General features: G+C 42.5%; 1 protein-coding gene across 4 annotated transcripts in view; it reads left to right on the top strand.

Annotated features, from left to right (window-relative positions):
* PDGFRA (platelet derived growth factor receptor alpha) overlaps nt 1–23,549 on the top strand; it is a 63,722-nt gene that overhangs the window by 21,734 nt on the left and 18,439 nt on the right. For all 4 annotated transcript variants that reach the window (XM_008993286.5, XM_008993285.5, XM_017970041.4 and 1 more), the window contains 14 exon segments: nt 3,586–3,646; nt 4,972–5,289; nt 7,509–7,769; nt 8,770–8,900; nt 11,121–11,292; nt 11,384–11,573; nt 14,440–14,555; nt 16,294–16,420; nt 17,426–17,619; nt 18,776–18,870; nt 19,090–19,222; nt 21,860–21,964; nt 22,363–22,473; nt 23,120–23,273. In XM_008993286.5, coding sequence (XP_008991534.3) covers nt 3,598–3,646; nt 4,972–5,289; nt 7,509–7,769; nt 8,770–8,900; nt 11,121–11,292; nt 11,384–11,573; nt 14,440–14,555; nt 16,294–16,420; nt 17,426–17,619; nt 18,776–18,870; nt 19,090–19,222; nt 21,860–21,964; nt 22,363–22,473; nt 23,120–23,273 — 2,156 coding nt within the window. In that variant the 5' untranslated portion in view covers nt 3,586–3,597.

Raw genomic sequence — 23,549 nt, 5'->3', positions numbered from 1 at the left:
ATTTGCAAAACCTCTCTGAGCCTCCATTGCCACTTCTTAAAATCAACTCTAAGTAATCACCAGGTTATTCTTCACAAACACAGCATGCATATGCCAACTTCGGCTTAGTAAATAATGGTTTCTTATTTTTCTATCTACCCCACCCCCATTCCCATTAGAAGCTTGCTACCTTTCTCTCTGTCTTTTCTTCTTCTCCCATTTTCCTGGTGGCATTCAATAAAGGGGAAATCTGATTCCTGAAAAGCAGGTCACCTTAGAGCAAAATACATGATCAGGCACCCCCAAATGAGGTTATTATCTAGTGGATCCTGTCTAACCAAACCAAACCCAAGCAAACCCAAGTCGGGCTAAATACAGGAATATGTGAATACACTGAATTTCTCCCCTGTCCTTTTTTTTTGTTTTAAGGAAATAGGTTATTCTGTAATTATGTATACATATTTTAGCTTCCAAAGTTAGTGATGGAACAAATTTAGATTCTAGTCCCATTAGGCTTACTCCATTGCATGAGTTAGCATCAGAGGTGGTCAAACCAGAGTGACTTCGTCTTGAATGTGGGGTAGGTAAGAAGCGGATGAGGCCTGCTGAGCTGCATTCCCAGAAGGTTAGGCATTCATAGTCACAGGATAAGATAGGAGTTGGGTAGGGATGGCTTCACAAGATACAGGTCATAAAGACCCCAGGATCTGGTCCAAGTGTGTTGGCTCATGCCTGTAATCCCAGTACTTTGGGAGGCCAAGGCAGCAGGATTGGTTGAGCCTAGGAGTTCAAGACCAGCCAGGGCAACATAGTGAGACCTCATCTCTACAAATAATTATCATTTTATTTTATTTTTTAAGATGGAGTCTTGCTTTGTTGCCCAGGCTCGAGTGCAGTGGCACAATCTTGGCTCACTGCAACCTCCACCTCCTGGGTTCAACCGATTCTCCCGTCTCAGCCTCCCAAGTTGCTGGAATTACAGACATGCACGCCCAGCTAATTTTTGTGTATTTTTAGTGGAGACGGGTTTTGCTTTGTTGGCCAGGCTGGTCTAGAACTCCTGACCTCAGGTGATCCACCTGCCTTGGCCTCCCAGAGTGCTGGGATTACAGGCGTGAGCCACTGTGCCCAGCCTCTATAAATAATTTGTTTGTTTGTTTTTTAATGAACTGGGTGTACTGATATCACAAGATACAGATCATAAAGACCCCAGGATGTAGGCTGGGTGTAGTGGCTTATGCCTGTAATCTCAGTACTCTGGGAGGCCAAGGCAGGAGGATTGCTTAAGCCTAGGAGTTCAAGACCAGTCTGGACAACATAGTGAGACCTCATCTCTACAAATAATTTTCTTTTAAATGAGCTGGCTGTGGTTGGTGCAGGCCTGTAGTCCCAGCTCTTAGGCTGGGCATACGGGCCAGCTCAGGTGGGAGGATTGCTTGAGCCCAGGAGTTGGGAGGACACAGTGAGCTTTCATTGTGCCACTGCACTCCAACCTGGGCAATAGAGCAAGACCCTGTCTCATAAATAAATTTTAAACAACCCCAAACCCAGGATGCAATGAAGAAGGAAGCCCAAACCCACCAAAACCAAGATGGTGATGAAAGTGACCTCTGGTCCTCCTCACTGCCCATTATATGCTAATTATAATACATTAGCATGCTAAAAGATACTCCTACCAGCACCACGATAGTTTGCAAATGTCATTATCAATGACTGGAAGTTACCCTATATGGTGGAAAAAGGAAGGATCCTTCAGTTCTGGGAATTTCCTCCCTGTTTCTGGGAAAACTCATGAATAATCTACCCTTTGTTTAGCATATAATCAAGAAATAACAGTAAGTATACCCAGTTTAGCAGCTCGCATGGCTGCTCTGCCTATGGAGTAGCCACCCTGTTTTGTTCCTTTACTTTCTTTTTTTTTTTGAGATGGAGTTTCACTGTTGTTACCCAGACTGGAGTGCAATGGTGTGATCTCAGCTCACTGCAACCTCTGCCTTCTGGGTTCAAGCAATTCTCCTGCCACAGCCTCCCTAGTAGCTGGGACTACAGGTGTGCACCACCATGCCCAGCTAATTTTTGTATTTTTAGTAGAGACGGGGTTTCACCTTGTTGACCAGGATGGTCTCGATCTCTTGACCTCGTGATCCACCTGCCTCGGCCTCCCAAAGTGCTGGGATTATAGGCGTGAACCACCGCGCCCGGCCTATTCCTTTACTTTCTTAATAAATTTGCTTGAGTTCCTTCCTGGGTGAAGCCAAGAACCCATGTGGCCTCCCACAGTGATCTCCAATTTTGGGATTCACCCTGTGAGATTAGGAGCAACTTAGGGATCCAGTGCATCCCAGGCCAAGACTAACGTGATTTTTTCAGGGGTTATCTTAAAAGTGGGGGCTCTTCCCAGGCCCCTGAGCATGGCTTCTTCAGTCAAGATCTGGGTACTTACTGGCCCCAGCACCTCCAAGTTCACTGACAGTTCCTTCTCACTGACTTCACCAGTGATCACTCTCAGTGACTTCAAGGGAGAAATGAGTGGAGAAATAAAATAAAGTGAATGGGGAAGAGATAAAGAAGAGGGGTCTTTTTACAGTTTGCCAGAATAGACCCTTCAGTGGTTTTACCTCAGGACAACAGGGTCCTCTTTCCATTTATTTGTCTCCTTTAATTTCTTTTCTCTTACCGCCTTTCTTTTTGCCCACTTCTTGCCTTATTTGTGTCTTACGGATGCTCATCTTCCATCTCTTTCTCTACTTCTTCATTCCCAGATTTTGCTATAGGAAATCAGAAAGTTCTTGAACTTGATTTCTACTGATGCTTTTACCTTAACATGAAAATGAATGATCAGCCTCGTTCTGATTTTATCCGAGTCTGCTGCATCCCCCTCTACTCACCGCACAGAAATGTAGTCACACTTATTGCTCCTCCTTTCATGCCTGTGCGTGGTTTTCCATGTCTTGTTTAGCCTGGCTTGGGAACCAGGAGTTCTCCGAGGGTTCCTGTGAGTACCCAGGCTGTACCTCAGTCTGAGCCTGGTGTCTGCCTCAGTATCACAAAGCCCTCCTGTAAATGACATCCACTGTTGGAAGTTTCAGAAATTCTAGGTAGTTTCAGAAATATTAATGGTACTTAATAGTTAACTAAGTAGGAAGTTTCAGAAGTTAATTAGGAAGCTTCAGAAATATTAATGGCACTTAAATATTAAGGTATTCACTCCGATCCAAGCAGCTTTTCTAGAAGTTGTAGAGAGTGTGACCTCTTTACAAATCAAAACATGAAAATCAGCTCTAGTTTGGAAGTTGGGAAAATATACGTAAGTATTTATTTCTCTGTTGTTTGAATTCTTCACAAAAATGGTTTAAAGGACCATTGAAAACTGCATGCAATCACAGAAGGTTTCAGCTTCAGGCAGCTCCTGCCATGATCTTGGAACCCCATTGATTCTTTCATCTTTCAGGTGTCTTACTGTTTGAACCTTGAATTTTAATCTGGGACACGTTTGACTAAAATGATGCTGTTAATATTTTTTATTGCGCAAAACACAAAGAGAAGTAGGCTCCAGGGTTGTTTCTATTTGCTAATGCTGTTTCTGTTGACTTTTGACTTTTCTAGTTTTCCAGAGCTATGGGGACTTCCCATCCGGTGTTCCTGGTCCTAGGCTGTCTTCTTACAGGTACAGAGTCCAGTCCCCTCTGAGTTCCTTGTTTGGGTGTCTCGTTTTCTAAGTTTTGTGCTCCGTGGGTTTATTATCTGTACTTTCCTTACACAGTCCAAAAGAGTGAAAAGAACTAGAAAACTGTAGGACGTTATCCAGAATGGCCACGAACCTTCAGTTCCTTTGCTGTATTGCACTTATTCTATTTCAAAAGAATAGGCGCTGTTTCAGTCTAAATAAGCGAGACTGAAATTTGAGGTTCAGAGATGAACTTAGAGTTTTCACTCTTGGGTTTGACTTACGAATTGTGAATTAAAATCCACATTATCTGGTGCCACTGCACTCCAGCCTGGGTGACAGAGCAAGACTCCATCTCAAAAAAAGAAGAAAAAGAAAATCCATATCATCCCCCTTTGGCCCTAGAAGTCATGTGGGAGAGATGGCATGCCCAAGGGCTGTAAGAAACAGAAGATGTAGAATTCTTGAGCACAGATGTGCTTTGTGTTTTGTTCAGTGCATATCCTTGCTTCTGTTCTCATTCCATGTTTCTTTTTTTTTTTTTTTTTTTTGACTGGGTCTTTTGATCTGTTGCCCAGGCTGGAGTGCAGAAGCTCACTGCAACCTCAGTATCCTGGGCTCCAGTGATCTTCCCACGTCAGCCTCCAGCTAATTTTTTTATTTTTTATGTTTTGTGGAGACCAGGTTTCACTACATTGCCTAGGCTGGTCTCGAACTCCTGAGCTCAAGTGATCCTCCCACTTCTACCTCCCAAAGTGCTGGGATTACAGACATAAGCCGCTGCACCCAGTCTCATTTTTTTTTTTTTTTGTATTTTTGGTAGAGATGGGGTTTCACCATATTGGCCAGGCTGGTCTCGAACTCCTGACCTTGTGATCCACCCACCTCGGCCTCCCAAAGTTCTGGGATTACAGGCGTGAGCCACTGCACCCAGCTCCTCATCTCATTTTTAACTAAGGGAAACCTCTGCAGTGACTGTGAACCATAAAGAACCCATATGTGCTTAAGCCTGTGCCATCTTGGGATATTTTATGATTACACATAAGAGTCTGAAATATGGAATTGGAATCAGATGTCCTCTGATCATTTGAGTGTTTGGAGGGGTGAGTCTAGCAGGGCTTGGTGGAGCTATTTGGAACATTTGCTGTTCTCAGCAGATGCAGTGGCCGTTATAATGGGGGGCCTTTCATGAGTGTCCAGGCTAACGGATTTTTGTGTAGAAATGGTCGTTGTTCATCTAAGCTGCTACTGTTGCTTCTCTCAGTTCTCGGGATGAGACCGTCCTTTCTGGCTGCATCCTATTCAGAGTGTGTTTCCTTTTGCAGGGCTGAGCCTAATCCTCTGCCAGCTTTCATTACCCTCTGTCCTTCCAAATGAAAATGAAAAGGTTGTGCAGCTGAATTCATCCTTTTCTCTGAGATGCTTTGGGGAGAGTGAAGTGAGCTGGCAGTACCCCATGTCTGAAGAAGAGAACCCCAATGTGGAAATCAGAAATGAGGAAAACAACAGTGGCCTTTTTGTGACGGTCTTGGAAGTGAGCAGCGCCTCGGCAGCCCACACAGGGCTGTACACTTGCTATTACAACCACACTCAGACAGAAGAGAATGAGCTTGAAGGCAGGCACATTTACATCTATGTGCCAGGTGAGTTGGATGGGTCCCTAGGACCAACCTTCTTCTTGTCCTGTCTCTCCTGTTAAATGTACTAAGGTTTTGAACATACATTTAAATAATTAATATTTACTGCAGGAAGTTTGAAAGATGTAAGCTAACACACACAATTAAATAAAGATCATTTGTAATATTATCAAGAAATATTTATTGTTTGCATTTCAGAGCTGTATTAAGTTTTGAAAGGCATCTTTGTTATGACATGTCCTGTATTGATACTGAATAAACAATCTGAAATACACTCATCTTTATTCAGTTCCATCAAGTTGCACACATACTCACAGTGCGTCTGGCACTGGGCTAAGTGCTGAGGACATAAAGATTAATAGGTAGGCCCTGTCTTGGAGCTGCTGATAGTTCATTATAATATCTTCCAAATAAACACTTGGTTTTTCGGATTCACTATCAACATACATTTATTCTCAGAGAGTTGGAAGGAATTTTCTTTTTCATTTTTAAAAAGTTTATTTTTATTTATTTATTTTTTTTGAGACAGAGACTCACTCTCTTGCCCAGGCTGGAATGCAGTGGTATGATCACGGCTTACTGCAGCCTCAACTTCCCTAGTTCAAACGATCCTTCCACTTCAGCCTTCTGAGCAGCTGGGATTACAGGCATGCACCACCACAGCTGGCTAGTTTTTATATATATTAAAAAAAAATTTTTTTTTTTTGTATTTTTAGTCGAGACAGGGGTTTCAGCATATTGGCCAGGCTGGTCTTGAACTCCTGACCTCAAGTGATCTGTCTGCCTCCGTCTCCCAAAGTGCTGGGATTACAGGCATGAACCATCACACCCGAGTTTTTATATTTTTGTAGAGATAGGGTTTTACCATGTTGTCCAAGCTGATCTTAAACTCCTGGGCTCAAGCAATCCACGCACACCTCAGCCTTCCAAAGTTTTGAGGTTACAGGCATGAGCCACCAGGCCTGGCCTACTCCTATGTTTTAATTAAAAGGACAATACGGCCCAGCATAAGTGACGGCAATTTCAGTATGCAGTTGGGTAAATTAAAAAGGACTATGGCTAGAATACTTGGTTTTAGAACAAAACATAAACTGTTTACAGTTCTTGCCATCCTTGCTGTTTTGGCGTAGGTCCAGGAAGGGGGTTCTCACAGAGGTATGTCTTCCTACCTTTCTGTCTTTTCTTTTTCAGGTTTTAAAGGGCTCCTCTTCCTACCCTCTATAACTGCCAGTGTCCCCCGGGGATCTAGACCCTCTTTACTTCTTTCATGATACTCTTATTCATATGAACCTTCCTTCTTAACCATTAAAAAAAACCTTTGTTTTGAAAAGGGAAGGTATTCAGAATGTCACCCCAACTTCATTCACACTTAGATTCCTTCAGGTAAATCCTCTGAGTGTGGAGGGATTTTCCCCTGCTGTGAAGAGAACAGCAGGAACGAGAATGTGTTAAAGGTACACCAGTCTCTAAAGTTTTAATCTGTAAGATTGTCCCAAAATTCTTCTTGTTCCCTACCTTCCTCCAGCACAGACACCATCCAGTATCCCCTGCGTCGCTGTCTGACCGAGATCTTTTTATTGCCAGTGATGGAGATTTGGGGGCCCTTTCTACAGCTGATGTTTGAGACTCTTACAACTTCTTACCACAGTAGCTTAAGTAGCTGGTTTTCTTTTGGAAAGGAAATTCTTGGGCAATGGAATTCTACATTTTATGTATTTCTCAGAGGATTACTTTTTAATAAACAGATTTCTGTGCTACTTTTCAGTCTTACTGACTATAGTAGATAAGCATTTTTAAAAGCATTTTGTAGTAAAACTAGAATTTTTTTCCCCATTTTGAACAGAGGTGGACTCTTATTTTATTGTTCATTTTTGTTATAGTTGTTTACATTTTGTTTGAGATTCTTAGTTAGTATATTTATTTATTTATAGAGACAGGGTCTCACTATGTTGCCCAGGCTGGTCTCAAACTCCTGAGCACAAGCAACTCTCCCACCTTGGCCTCCCAAAGTGCTGGGATTACAGGCATAAGCCACAGTTTCTGTCTAGTATTTCTATTTATCATCAGTATTATCCATTAGGATACGGGCAACTTGGTATTATTCATACTTTAAAATCACTTTGTAGCTATCATGATAACTAATGCCAGTGGGATAATTTTTCTGGATTTATATGTAAAGATGAAATTAATGTCTAATAGAGCCTTCATTCTTTTTTAAATTGCAGACCCAGATGTTGCCTTTGTACCTCTAGGAATGACGGATTATTTAGTCATTGTGGAGGACGATGATTCTGCCATCATACCTTGTCGCACCACTGATCCCGAGACTCCTGTAACCTTACACAACAGTGAGGGGGTGGTACCTGCCTCCTATGACAGCAGACAGGGCTTTAATGGGACCTTCACTGTCGGGCCCTATATCTGTGAGGCCACTGTCGAAGGGAAAAAGTTCCAGACCATCCCTTTTAACGTTTATGCTTTAAAAGGTACTTGTATTATCTCTTTCTTTCTTTAAATGACAGGCAAAATCATCAGATGCATGTATGATTTTTTTTCTTTTAATCATCATCACTGGTGATTCTAAATTCCAATTGGGGGATTTAGGACCCCAGCTAATGCAATGTGAGGCTGACCTCTGTGTCATTAATAATAAGCTTAAAATTACTAAAGGCTAAGGCTTGATTACCCATGCAAGATTTCATGTTTCATCAGTTGACTTCAAAATAATGTAAAGAATTCTTTTCTTATATAAGCCTCTTACTTTTATTCACATTCCTGACTACATCGGCCCTAAAAACAAACATACCCCCAGGGGGTTAGATGCCTAGATTAATTTTAGTAACTCAAGAAAAGTGATTTCAATTTTGAAGAAAGATTGTAGTTGTAGACATCTACACCCTTTGATGTCCGCAGTTAGTATGCTTGGGGAAGTGTAATACCCGCTGAGGTCAACAGATATTTCCTCAATACTTATTCTACATGGAAGAATGGGTAGCAGCAAGAGTACTTTGTTTAAAATCAGAGCACAGCTAATTTTGGGCCGGGCATGGTGCCAGGTTCTAGGAAAGTACTGAGGAGCAGAGTGGAAGAGAAGAAGAGAAGAAACAGTTGGATAGAAACAAAGTATCTAGAGCAGTTTGGATCAGCAAAGGTTGGTGGATTAAATGAATAAATATATCAGTCAAGGTGATTGCAGCAGAGTATAACCATAACCCACTGCTGAGGGATGTGGTGTTCTATTTGATTGGAACTCATTTTATTGTTATTGTTTTGTAATTCTGTATTATAACTATGTGCCTAATTGTTGTACACCATCTCAAAATCAAGCTGTGTGAGATTTTCCAAATTTTATCTAGATCAAACTGTTTGGCAAATTATTTTTCAAGGTTTTTGTAAAAACAAAAAACAAAAAAAAAACCCTCAAACTTTATAAGATCCTGACTATCCTATGGATTTTTAGCCCGTTACTTTTGTTCTTTTTTATAGCAACATCAAAGCTGGATCTAGAAATGGAAGCTCTTAAAACCGTGTATAAGTCAGGGGAAACGATTGTAGTCACCTGTGCTGTATTTAATAATGAGGTGGTTGACCTTCAGTGGACTTACCCTGGAGAAGTGGTAGGTACCCTCAGGACATGCAGTGGCTTGGAGCAGAGCAGCAGGGCTCAGAAGACCTGCATTTGAACTTGGTCTGTCACTAATGGGGACATCAACGAGTTTCTCTAGACCTTGTCTTCACACCTCTATGGTGAACACATTTGATTAGATGGCCTTCAGGGCTCCTTGATCAATGGGAGAGTTTGAAATGATAATTGCTGGACCCGGGCCTTCAGAATACATAAAGAGTGTACACTAAGCCTTCTTTTTCAGAAGTCAGACAGAAATAGGAAGGTTCTCTGGCTGCAAGACATCAACCAAAAAATTAGAAAAGCAAAAAAAAAAAACCACTGGTTTTTTACCATTGCAGAGGCAGTCATTGATTCTCACTGACTTGGCTCCTGTGCCCCTGAGGGTTGATTCATCTAATAGCGTTGATTGCCCACACCCCTTCTTCTTCTGCTTTGCTGGCACCCAGAACACTGTGTCTTCCCATTCTGCCTCCTATATGCCTGACCTTTTTCATGGGTCACCTTCAGTGAACAGGCGTCATGTAATCAATCAGCAAAGGTTAAATGATGTTTGCTCAATCCCAAGCACTGTACCAGAAGCTGGTCCAGTATTGTGGGAAGAAGGGAGGAGGGGAGATGGAAGTGGGGAAGGGGAGCCACCATGCTGCCTCTTGGTCACTAGAGATTTACACACAGGCTCAGTCATTCTAATGCGTTGTGGTTAAGTGTATAAGAGAGCCATGCGTAAGAGGCTATGAATGCCCAGGAATGACTAACGTTCTTACGGAGAATAAAAGCCATATATATATATTTCTTCCCTCCACTCCTGACTTGTAAATTTCTGCTCCCTGTTCTTTTAGGCACTTGACATCTTTCTGTCCTTCTATTTATTGATCTCCCTTCTTTTATTTGTTTCTCTCCCCCATGCATTTGCCGCCACTCTTCATTCCTCCCTGAAAATGCCCTGATTGGAAGTTGGGCATTTTCACTATTGCCTTACAAATTTCACACCGTGAAGGGACATTTATAGTCCAACAAATGTGCATCTTACCTGAATCAGGAAGTGATTTGGGTCTTCTGTTCATATTTGACTGCCTTTAATTTTTAACACATAAACACTGCTTTTTATTTATGGGAGACAGAAACTTTTTTTCCAAATCAAAGTACATGCTATTGGGCTCACAAATATATAATCAAAGTATTGTCTTATACAATATGTCTTTTCTGATTATAAAAGTAATGCAGGTTTATTGCAGAAACTTTGTAAAATATGGAGAGACAAAGGAAAGGCCACCTCCCAGAGCACCACTGTTTATATTTTAGGGAGATAAAGCTTTTGTTTTTTATTTCTATTTATTTCTTTTTCTCTGTAGAAATGGAGATCTCACTACATTGCCCAGGCTGGTCTCAAACTCCTGGGCTTAAGTGATCTTCCCACCTTGGCCTTCCAAAGTACTGAGATTACACACATGTGAGCCTACGAACTTGACTGAGATAAAGTTTTTAAATATTTCTTATTCATAGATAAATATTGAATAATTAATAGGTGTTATTCTTTAAACAATAGTTTATTATGTTCTTTATCCTTCAGTATAGCACAAACACCTTATATGTGTCATTAACTATCCTTTTAAAACATGGTACGGGTGTGCTAGCTCATGCCTGTAATCCTAATACTTTGGGAGGCTGAGGCAGGAGAGTCACTTGAGGCCAGGAGTTTGAGATCAACCTGGGCGATGTATTGAGACTCCATCTCTACAAAAAATTTTTTTAAATTAGCCAGTTGTGGTGGCATGAGCCTGTAATCAAAGCTACTTGGGAGACTGAGGTGGGAGGATCACTTGAGCCCAGGAGGTTGAGGCTGCAGTGAGCCATGATTGTGCCACTGCATTCCAGCCTGGGCAGCAGAGCAAGATTTTGTCTCTAAAAAAATTGAAAACAAAAACAAAATAAAAAACCTCATGATTTTCTAAGCAGCAAGCTTTTTTTCTTTAGGTTTTACCTTTTAGATTAGTTTTAGGTTTACAGCAAAACTATGGAGATTTCCCATGTGTCCCCTGCCCCCAAACAGGCATAGCCTATTCCCTTGTCAATATCCCCACCTTCTATTGATTGTAACTGATGAACCTCCATTGACACATCCTTATCACCCGGAGTCCATAGTTTACCTTAGAGTTCACTCCTGGGAGCGAGCTTTTTAAAAGTCGGTTTTCTTCCCCTTTTGCTGTAGAAAGGCAAAGGCATCACAATGCTTGAAGAAATCAAAGTCCCATCCATCAAATTGGTGTACACTTTGACGGTCCCCGAGGCCACGGTGAAAGACAGTGGAGATTACGAATGTGCTGCCCGCCAGGCTACCAGGGAGGTCAAAGAAATGAAGAAAGTCACTATTTCTGTCCATGGTACATTCCGCTTTCTAAAATGTCAGTCGTCCATGCTGCTCGGGATCCATCTATGGTAATCATTATTTAATGGAAACTCTTCCCTGTACAGAGAAAGGCTTCATTGAGATCAAACCCAACTTCAGCCAGTTGGAAGCTGTCAACCTGCATGAAGTCAAAAATTTTGTCGTAGAGGTGCAGGCCTACCCAACTCCCAGGATATCCTGGCTGAAAAACAACCTGACTCTGATTGAAAATCTCACCGAGATCACCACTGATGTAGAAAAGATTCAGGAAACAAGGTAAAGAAACACTCTGCCCAAGTATCCCTTTTTTTTTTTTAGTGTGCATCAGAGGTGGACTGAGTTTTGTGTATGTCTTACAAAGCAGACCCAAAGTCACTCTAGAAGATGTAGCAATCTGGTTAAGAGATGCTCAAAATCACATCCCTTTAATGATAACATTGCAATATGGTATCAGTATGCTGGTAAGTATTTAAAGAGAAGATGAGAAAAAAGAACTAAAAGCTCTGGCCCCCAGGGAAAGACAGGTCACTGGATTCAGCTAGGGTAGAAGAAAGGAAGGAAAACTGGACTCACCAAGATTGAATAGATTGAATATATTCCCTGATGTTCATGATCCATATTGCAGGTAGACATGTATGGTGATTACACCCATGAGGCAGTTATCACACCACCTTACATGAAAGTAAATGTCATAGGCTTAATATGGAATGATTTGCCCTAATTGAGGACTCTACAGGAAAGAAGAGTAGGGCCTGGCTAAATTTAGTCAGGAGAGAGATGTGCAGTGAGTGAGTCACTTAGATCCCTGCCTTTTAATCAGAATGGTAGATTGCTCTTAGCTCTTAACTGGTGGTGGAGTTTTGAGTGAGTCACCCCGCATCCTCAGTTTCCTCATCTGCAATGTAGGATAAACAATACCTTATGTCCTTCAAGGCAAAGAATTGGATTAGATAATATCTTGAGGTCTCTTGAGGTTTTAAGCTGTCAGAAGGTACATTGTGCAGCACCCAGCTAATCAGCCCTATACTTTTGTCAGAAATTATCTCAGAAAGACAAAGTCAGTCCTATATTTCAAGCCTTCAGCTGGAGGAAGAACAGAGCCTTTCTCATCAGTTCAGTTCACCTCAGGATTTGCTTTCTTCTTTCTGGACTAAATTCCACGTGTAATTGAGAAGCAGTGTCTGAGAAAATGGAATTTTACAACCTCTATAGAACAGTAAAGGAAAAATGAAGTGGGATGCTGAATCTGGACTGGTTTCTGATGACACAAAATGAAGGTGCCCAACGAGGAGGGCAGCTTTCCACAAGGAACTTCCACGAGGCTGTGGAGCCAGAGAGGAATAGGGTAACCCTGGTACAGCTAACACCTCCAACACGTGTGTGAGTGTTGGGATCACCCCAGTTGATCACCACCACCTGGGTGAATTTCCACATGTGAGCACTGTCAGCAAGCCATAATCGATAGCAGTGGCAGGATAGACTCACCAACTACGTGGTTCTGGAAAGATACCTTTCCTTTTTAATGATTTAAGGATTCTTCAACCCGTATTTTTTAGTTCCTATTACAAGCCAGTGAATACAAAGATGAATATGGCAGATGGGGGATCTGGCTTCCTGGAGATTAAAACTAGTGAACCCACTGGTTTTCTTGGCCAAAGAAGTGTAGACAACAAACAGCAGAGAATAATCTGGAAATCAGCATCCCGGGGTGTCCTAGGGGACTCTCTAAGGAAATCCAGTCCTGAAGCACACCCAGTAAGGTCCAGCCTGCTCTCTTCACAGGTCTGAGTGCCCTAGCATTTGCAAAGTGTTTTGGAGTTGAAATGCTTTCACACATATAATCTCCTTTCATTAACTCTCACAATGACTCTGCGCTATGTGTACAGTTATGTTTTACACACAGGGAAACTGAGGCATGGAGAATTGTGAGAATACCTGATACCTTCTTACTCCATGACCAGTGCTTTTCTTCTCTGTTTCAGCTGCTTTTCCGCAGCTGTGATGAAAAACAATCAAATGGACACATGCTATTTTTAGACACACACACACACATACACACACACACACACAACCTGATGTCATTTATAATCCAAGTAAAATATTTTTGGGCAAGTTTCTCTTTAATAAAGTATGAAGAGGCATATTTTTTCTAAGTTTTTAATTTTTTTTTTTTTGAGACGGAGTTTTGCTCTTGCCCAGGCTGGAGTGCAGTGGTGAGATCTTGGCCTGATGCAATCTCCGCCTCCTGAGTTCAAGCCATTCTTCAGCCTCAGCCTCCTGAGTAGCTGGGATTACAGGCATGCATCACCATGCCTGGCTAATTTTGTTTTTTTGTATTTTTAGTAGAGATGGGAGTTTCACCATGTTGGTCAGGCTGATATTGAACTCCTGACCTCAAGTAATCCGCCTGTGTCAACCTCCCAAAGTGCTGGGATTACAGGCATGAGTCACTGAACCCAGCCTATAATTTTTTTTTAATAGGTGATAGAATCCCATGCTTGAAAAACAATCAAGCATAAAGAGAGTGCATTGTAAGAAGCCTCACTGTACCCCTGTTCCCAACTGCCCAGTTCTTCCTTCCTCCCCACAGGGATACACCTTTATTAGTTTTAATATGTTCTTATGAAGCCTTCCAGAGTTTCTTTAAGCAAAATACAAGCAAGTAGGAATGTTATATCCTGTGACCTCTCCACACCGATAGGTAGAAAATATCCTCATTCTATCCTCCAGTGGTATTCCATTGTTTGGGGGAACCACTTAAATGATGGATATTTAGGGGAAGCAAGTATTTTTTTTTTTTTAAGGTAAAAATAAAAGGTTTTTTGTTTTTAAAGAAAAGCTGGTGAGCTGTGCTTATTCATTCAGAAGTCAGGCCCTGGCTGAACTGATAGCTCTTGGAGAAGGCCATTGCTCATCTCTGAAGGTCTGGTTTTCTCTTGTAAGAATTGTGTGTATGTTCCAGACCTTCAGTTTATGCACTGTGTATTGAGAAATCCAGAAAAGAGATGATATGGACAAGAAAAAAAAAAAGATGACTTTACTTTTTAAAGTAAAAATAAAACTTAATTGAAGAGTACAATTGCTTAAATGATTGGAACTTACTTAGCTACTGCTTGTTGAAACAAAATCCTCTTTTTAAAAGGTATCGAAGCCAATTAAAGCTAATCCGTGCTAAGGAAGAAGACAGTGGCCATTACACTATTGTAGTTCAAAATGAAGATGATGTGAAGAGCTATACTTTTGAACTGTTAACTCAAGGTATGTAAAGGGAGTGTAAAGATAATGCTAGCTGTATAGATGAGTGTCTTCCAAGGAAAGTCTGGCACTTTTCTCCCAAGTCATAGAAGAAAAGCAACACTTAAGGGAGGAGCAGTGTCTGTAGATGTCACGTATCAGGGATACCTTTGCTGGACTCATGAATTCAGGTATTTCTGGGAGGTTCTGGATTACTCCAGAATAGGTGGGGAATCCCTAGGCTCCACTAGCTTTCTTTATTTATGTAGAGATATAGGGTCTTGCCATGTTGCCCAGACTGGTCTCCTGGGTTCAAGCTATCCTCCCACTTTGGCCTCTCAAAGTGCTGGGATTACTGGTGCGAGCCACTGCATCCGGCCTCCACCAACTTGCTTGGCACCCGCTTCTCAATATGGCACCTCCAGATCTGAGAAGAGAGAAGTGATACTTTTTGGTTCAGATGACCTTAGATTGTTCTGGAGAGTTTTGCTACAAATTTTCCTTGAAGACATTGTACAGTGGTCCCTACCAGAATGGAAGGCCCAAGTCTGTTTACATTCAGGCTCAGCAACTATCCTGAGTCCCAGCCATGTGCCAGGTGCTGTTTGAGGTGTGCTTATGTGATCCTTGCAGTAAAACCTGTGATACAAGTATCATCGTATCTCTAATTTATTTCACCACAGATATAGAGAAGAATCTTTAAAACCTAATAACAGGCTGGGTGTGGTGGCTCACACTTGTAATCCCAGCACTTTGGGAGGCTGAGATGGGTGGATCACGAGGTCAGGAGATTGAGACCAACATGGTGAAACCCCGTCTCTACTAAAAATACAAAAATTAGTTGGGCTTGATGAAAGGTGCCTGTAGTTTCAGCTACTCAGAAGGCTGAGGCAGGAGAGTCGCTTGAACCTGGGAGGTGGAGGTTGCAGTGAGCAGAGATCGCACCACTACACTCCAGCCTGGGTGACAGAGTGAGACTTTTTCTCAAAAAACAAACAAAACCCCAAAGTATAATATACCACAGATGCATTTTGGTAAATGCTGCTTTAGATTATACTTTAGCTGAATCCATTAATTGAATCCTAAGCTATAATATAATGTTAAGAACCTCCTTGCCTTTCAAGCCAAGTAACCAGGGACTTTCCCTCCCTCCCTGATTCTCTCCCTCCCTGCCTACCTCCCTACTTCCTTCCTTCCTTCCCTCATTCTTTTCTTTTCCTTCCCTCCTTCCCTCCCTCCATCCCTACCTTCCTCTCTTCCTTCCTGCCTGCCCGCCTTTTGTTCTCTTTCTCTCTGCTTTCTTTCTTTTCTTTCTCTTTCTTTCTTCTGTTCCTTTCCTTTTCTTTCTTCCTTTCTTTTCCCTCTGCTCTCTTTTTTCTTCTCTTTTCATTCCCTTCTTTCTTTCTTCTCACCATGTTGCCCATGGTTGCCTCAAACTCCTAGGTTCAAATGAGTCTCTTCCACCTCAGCATCCCAAGTAGCTGGGGCTACAGCTGTGAGCCATCATGACCATGGGCTTCCCACTTTCTTCACTCCAGGTTTAAAACATCACAGACATAAATCTCAAAACCCCAAAACTGTGAAAATGCTGCTAACCAAGTGTGTCTGTCTACACTGGAGTGTTACTTGTACAACTGCTTTCAGCCCCACTGGAGTAGTTTGAATGGCATGTGGATGAGTCGTGAACTCATATTCCACCTTGTCGTCCCACATGTACTGGGACAGGAACTCTTCCATTCTGACTTCTTTCTGCCTCTTGCAGTTCCTTCATCCATTCTGGACTTGGTTGATGATCACCATGGCTCAACTGGGGGACAAACTGTGAGGTGCATGGCTGAAGGCACGCCGCTTCCTGATATTGAGTGGATGATTTGCAAGGATATTAAGAAGTATGGAAAATAGACGTGTCTTCTTTTGTGGCCAGAATCTTTCTCCCTTGACGCAAATGATGTCAAATACATTTTACTTATTGACTGTAAGATAGGGTTTTGGGTGTGATAGCTTCAGGGTGTGTATCTTTTGTCACGAATAGCTATAAAGAGAAGGTCTATGGCTTTCATTAGACGTTCAAAGTGTCTCCAATTTGAAAAAAAGATGAATTTTAAGAACCGCTGTCCTAAGGAGATTTCTACTACCCTGGCTCAGATTTCTTATTTGGTGAACTTTGTTTGGTGGCTGAACTGCATGTAAACATAAATGTGACTGCTTAGTCCCTCATCTGCCCACCTGCTGTTTGGCAGGTTAATTCGCCAGTCCTTCCTCCCTCCCCCAGTCCTCAGACTTCTGAAATGGGCACATAAGCACTGTGTTTACACTTTATCCATGGTAACTGGTTGTGTTGAGAAGCCTCAGTTGCTTCTTCCTCTAGACGGAGACCCCTTATCTTAACCTAGGGCTAAGGATGGATTGGATGTCGTTTCTAGAAGATTCCAGTGTGGAGCAGGAATCTAGGTCTTATAACTCAATCCGAGGATTGCCACAACCGTAGTGACACCTTAGGGGCTCTTCCCAGTGTGGGTGGTGAGAAGGGAGGGCTGCAGGCCATTTTGAAGGGGTGAGAGATTGAGATTATTAAATATGGTTGAAATTGTATTGTTCAGTTTGCTCATAGGTTCAAGACTGGGGACTGGTCATCATATTTTATTAAACTTGTTTATCCCTACCTGCTCAGTAAACAGTTAGCTTTCAGTTGTTCATGTGTGAGTTATTCCCTCTGGAGCATATGCAAACAAGTTTTAATGTTCATTCACATGTGAAATAAGTCAGCGTATAGTGCCCCGAAATGTAGACCAGGTCCCACCCAACCTCTTACCATCTTAGAGAGTTCCCATGGCTCCACTCATCGCCATGACTCTCGGGAATTGGCCCTATACTTAGGCCCTTTTTCTCTTTAGATGTAATAACGAAACTTCCTGGACAATTTTGGCCAACAATGTCTCAAACATCATCACGGAGGTCCATCCCCGAGGCAGGAGTACTGTGGAGGGCCGTGTGACTTTCGCCAAGGTGGAGGAGACCATTGCGGTGCGATGCCTGGCTAAGAATCTCCTTGGTGCTGAGAACCGAGAGCTGAAGCTCGTAGCTCCCAGTGAGTTGCTCAACAGTCAGGACGACTCATCAACTGAGCCCTGTCTCCCCACCATCCCATGGAACCTTGAATCTCAGATAGGGTCATATAGGAATGAAGGTCCTATATGAAATTCAGTTATGAATGCCGTTAAAGGCATCTGGGACTTTGCTTTATTTTTTGAGAGTCTTGCTCTGTCGCCCAGTCTGGAGTGCAGTGGCGTGATCTTGGCTTACTGCAACCTCTACTTGGGACTTTGTTTTAGATTCAGATCCAAAACCACATCTTGCAAAGGCCCCTCAACATTTTACTTGTCTAATAATTTTGTTTATCTAATAAATTTGTCTAATAATTTGGCTTGTCTAATAATTTACAGTCTCTACTTTGAATGTCTGTGTATGTGGATGGAGTGTGGGAAAGAAGGATCTTCTGTCTCATTGCTCCTTAAAGGGAAGATGAAGACAAAAGCAATATAAGCAAAATTCAACTTAAAAAATAAGCTTTATATTAAAGTATATGAAGTAGAAGTTTCTGCCCATATAGTAACTGTCAGTTGCATTTATCCATCTTTTTTTTATATGGAGTTTCACTCTGTCACCCAGGCTGGAGTGCAATGGCATAGGCTTGGCTCACTGCAACCTCCGCCTCCCAGGTTCAAGTGATTTTCCTGCCTCAGCTTTCTGAGTAGCTGGGACTATAGGTGCATAACACCACACCCAGCTAATTTTTTTTTTTTTTTTTTCATTTTTAGTCGAGACAGGATTTCACTATGCTGGCCAGGCTGGTCTTGAACTCCTGACCTGTGATCCACCCACCTCAGTCTCCCAAAGTGCTGAGATTACAGGTGTGAGCCACCGTGCCCAGCCTGCATTTATCCATCTTTATGATTCCTATTCTAATTCTGTCCACAAGGTTACTATTGGAACAACTTTGGAGAAAAAATACTGAGTTTTCCTGATTGAATTTTGTCCTCTTCTTGTATAAGGAAAGAGTTGATGTAGTTTCCTGGGTGTAGATGTTTGAGAGATGGTACTGCCTATCCCTAAAATGAACCAGGCAGCCCTCACACTTCCCCACCAGCATGAGAGATTCCTGGCTCAGACAGCCACACCACCTTGTTGCCGCCCGTGTGTCCTTGAGGAAACTCTCCATTGTGCCTCTCTCTCTTGTCACCTAGCCCTGCGTTCTGAACTCACGGTGGCTGCCGCGGTCCTGGTGCTGTTGGTGATTGTGATCATCTCACTCATTGTTCTGGTCGTCATTTGGAAACAGGTAGGTATTTTCTCATAAAACTAAAGATCTTTGAAGCCAATGGTAACGAGAAGAATAGCAACCAAGTTCAGTGCTTGGCACAGAGAAGGGGCTCAGTATTTATATGTGGAGTGTTCGTTGTCGGACTCTACTTTGTCCAGTCTCTGTGCTGTTTCAGTGAAGCTCTAGTGCACTGGAACTTGTGGTAACTCACCAGTTACCTGTCCTGGTCATTTATAGAAACCGAGGTATGAAATTCGCTGGAGGGTCATTGAATCAATCAGCCCTGATGGACATGAATATATTTACGTGGACCCGATGCAGCTGCCTTATGACTCAAGATGGGAGTTTCCAAGAGATGGACTAGTGCTTGGTAAGTTCCATGGGGGTGACCGCCCAAGACTCCCTTTTCCCTTGCACACAGCTTTACAATTTAGAGGCCTTGGCAGAATAGAGATCTGAGCTCGTGCTTAGTAAGAACTAAGCAATAGAAATTTGCTTTCGGAAATATATTTCCGTCTTGACAATGAGTTAATTGGATCATTGCAATGATTTTTTTTAAATCTCATTTCATAACAAATTATGGTTAAAGAAAATTTTACAAAGGGAGAAGAGAATATGAAGAGGGCTGGCAAAGATACCCACCAAAATTGCTTTGCTTTAGAAATGACACAAACAGAAAATGAGATGAATTTCTGTGACTAAAAACGAGCAGTTGAAAAATGAATGAGGACAACTGCAAAAATGTATTTTGATTCTGTACATTCTGAAGATGCATTAGATATTCTTTTTTATATATTTGGAATATGGAATATAAAAATATAGGTACATTTTAAGGCAAAATGTGTAAAAATAAGGAAGCCAACTTATCACAAGCATTTCAAATATTTCAATCCTGGGCTGAGACCAAGTATGTGAAGCTTTAGTCCAAGGGAATATTTCTTTTTTAAATCACATTCCGAATGAATGAAAACAAGACACAGACAAATGAAAGTAGAGGTAGAGGTTGTGTTAGATGAATGATCTAACAGTATATATGTTAACGAATGCCAAATGCAGGTTTTAATTATCCACCTGTCTCATTCCAAAATACAGAAGAGTTTAAGTCTTCTTAGAGAGTTACTTCAACTGAGAAATCAAGCAAGTCACCAGAGTGAAATCACCTTTGCAAAAATTGTAACTGAGGAAATTATGACAGTGAATGAGATACGATCCAATCAACTCCATCTTGCTTTAGCTTCCAAGCTGTCCTCGTTCCTTCCTGGGCATAGGCCGAACCGACTTTGAGAGGAACTTGGTTTATAGTTTGACTTTGATAGGAAGACAAGAACAGCCCTTTGCCCAAACAAACCCTCTTCTTGCCTGGGAACTAGACCACCTTTGCAAGACTAACAAATTAACTACAAGATTAGAAAAGATGGTTTAAGAATCACTGCTGTAAAACCTGAGGTCAGTGCTTGAGATATTTTAGAGACCCTGTATTTCAGTGCACCAGCTGACACCACCCAGGTCTCATCTGATCTTGTGGCCTGTAACTAGGAACTGACTCAGCTCAAGAGGCCAGGGTCAGCTACCTATGATTTCATCTTTGACCCAACCAATCAGCACTCCCATTTCACTCTCTACCCACAAAATCATCCTTAAAAACCCCATTCCCTCAGTTTTCAGAGACACTGATTTGAGTAATAATAAGATTCCAGTCTCCTGTACAGCTGGCTTTGTGTGAATTGAACTCTTTTTCTATTGCAGTTCTCCTCTCTTGATAAATCCGCTCTGTCTAGTCAGTGGGCAAGGAGAATCCATGTGTGGTTATAAGAACTGATCCCAATTTCAAATACTTATATCTAAGCATTCTTTATTTTCTTGCCTATTTCCCAAAAAGGGATGAGGAGCTTAGGGAGTTAAAAAGTGGTAAAATAGGCCAGGCATGGTGGCTCCTGCCTGTAACCCCAGCACTTTGGGAAGCCAAGGTGGGCGGATCATCTGAGGTCGGGAGTTTGAGACCAGCCTGACCAACATGGAGAAACCCTGTCTCTACTAAAACATACAAAATTAGACTGGCATGGTAGCGCATGCCTCTAACCCCAGCTACTCGGGAGGCTGAGGCAGGAGAATCGCTTGAACCTGGGAGGCGGAGGTTGCAGTGAGCTGAAATCGTACCATTGCACTCCAGCCTAGGCAACAAAAGCGAAACTCTGTCTCAAAAAAAAAAAAAAAAAAAAAATAGTAAAATGTGGGGAGAAAGGCACTATTCCCATTATACCAAGATACATTGCTGGCGAAGCAATACCTTTCGAGGTACAATTTCCAGTAACACAAGCATGCAGTAAGAGGCAGTATTGGCTGTTAGTGTCTTTGATGAGCCGAGTCTTTCCCTGGCTTGCCTATCCATGATGAGACTGACACCTTGGGAAACAGTTCTCGAAGACTGTGAACCCTTCCAGGGTGGGGACAGCAGCTTCAGTGTGCTCTCCGGCCCGGTTAGTTCCTGGTGGAGTAGCCTTCCTAACAAACAGGGAGCCTTGAGCCCAGCCTGAAGTTTTTACTTAGTCACTCCTTGGAATCAGTTATATTTTGAATACTGAAATATTTCCAGTGACTAAGAATTTACTAAGACAAAAGATGCCCCTGTTTGCATGTGGAAAACAGAAGGAGAGAGAACCAGGGGATCTGGGTGAGAGCCCCTGAAGGCGGAGGATCCCAGGGGCTGGCCCTGCACGCAGGGGAGCCGGTAGACAGCGGGTTCACACCGGGGAGGGATGCACCCTCCTTTCTCCGTCTGTGTTTTCTTTCCTTTGCAAATGTTATTTGACAAAAGCAATTATGCTAATTTCCTTCCCTGTGGGCTCAATTCTGTTTTTGACACCGTGACTTAGAGGAGTCATTATGCTTACTCCAAACGGGAAAGACGCCCTCCCGCCCAGCTGTCCACCCGCCGAGCTGGCTTCCGTGCAGAACGCTGAAGAGGCTTCTGGAGTTCTTGGGCGTTAATGATTCTGCCTGCCCACAGGTCGGGTGTTGGGGTCTGGAGCGTTTGGGAAGGTGGTTGAAGGAACAGCCTATGGATTAAGCCGATCCCAGCCGGTCATGAAGGTTGCCGTGAAGATGTTAAAGCGTAAGTGCTCCTTCCTCGGGATGTTATGAACACGGTGATATTAAGGGAATTGCTCAAAATCATACAGCTAGTAAATAAGACATTTAGGACTAGGTCCCGGTTCTTTTGACTCTAGGTTTTATGTGTATTTAGACAATGTTGTCAATTAGATTTATTTAGATTGCTCTTGTTGCCTGTATGTTGGAAAATTAAGAATTGTTGTTTCCAGTGGCTTCTTTTTACCAGAAAGACTAGGAATTAGATATTAGCATTGAGGCCAAGTAGCTATCCGCTTCTTTTAGACTTTTGATTAATAGAATGATATCTAATCACAGGATTAGTCATGTTCTTTTTTTTCAGTCTGAGAATGGGAAGTTGGTAGCCCAGCTGGACTGATGTGTGATTCATTCCTTCAACAGCCACGGCCAGATCCAGTGAAAAACAAGCTCTCATGTCTGAACTGAAGATAATGACTCACCTGGGGCCACACTTGAACATTGTAAACTTGCTGGGAGCCTGTACCAAGTCAGGTGGGCTCTCTGACCTGGAGTGAGGGCTTTCACTGGACACGTGTAGTTGTGAAAACTGTTCAATTCGGGCTTAAATCCTCCACTCTCCATCCCCGAACATGCCAGGAAATAGAAGTCCCTTGAATGGAGCTGACCAGTTCCCTTGAACTGATAGAAGCTCATTGTTTTTGAGCAACATCTGTTGCCAGTCCAGTCATAGCCATTCATGGCTTTTTTTTTTTTTTTTTTTGAGCTGGAATCTCACTCTGTCACCCAGGCTGGAGTGTAGTGCCACGATCTCGGCTCACTGCAACCTCCACCTCCCAGTTCCAGTGATTCTCCTGCCTCAGCCTCCTAAATAGCTGGGACTACGGGCGTGTGCCACTACAAGCGCCTGGGTAATTTTTTGTATTTTTAGTAGAGACTAGAGAAGGGGCTTCACCGTGTTAGCAAGGATGCTCTCAATCTCCTGACCCTGTGATCTGCCCGCCTTGGCCTCCCAAAGTGCTGGGATTACAGGTGTGAACTACCGTGCCTGGCCCATGGCTTTAAAAAAAAAAACTTTTAATGTCTTGTTTTTTTCTGTCCCATATGATCTGCAGGACTATTCCTGGCTTTTCTGTTCTTCATTTTCATACCTGTCTCCTAACGGTTTTTGTCCCCACAGGCCCCATCTACATCATCACAGAGTACTGCTTCTATGGAGATTTGGTAAACTATTTGCATAAGAATAGGGATAGCTTCCTGAGCCACCACCCGGAGAAGGCAAAGAAAGAACTGGATATCTTTGGATTGAACCCTGCTGATGAAAGCACACGGAGGTGGGTGCAAAGAGAGATGCTGTTGTCTATCATTACCTTACAGGCATCAAAAATGGAAAGACCCATATCCTGATAGATTCCATGTCTGCATTCAGTGCCCAAGGTAGCAAGATTTAGAGTCAGACCACCCTACCCAGTCATTCCATGATCATGCAGAGAGATACATGATGTCGACAGGTATTTTGGACTGGGATATCACATGGGAAGGCCTTGTGGATAGATTTGAATGGGAGTGAGAGTTGGATGGAATCACTCTGGGAGTTCTTCTGCTCTTTA

This window comes from Callithrix jacchus, chromosome 3, assembly GCF_049354715.1.
Source record: "Callithrix jacchus isolate 240 chromosome 3, calJac240_pri, whole genome shotgun sequence".
In the NCBI taxonomy this organism is placed as follows: domain Eukaryota; kingdom Metazoa; phylum Chordata; class Mammalia; order Primates; family Cebidae; genus Callithrix; species Callithrix jacchus.
Note: the sequence above shows the minus strand (reverse complement) of the source record. Positions and strands in the feature narration are given on the sequence as shown.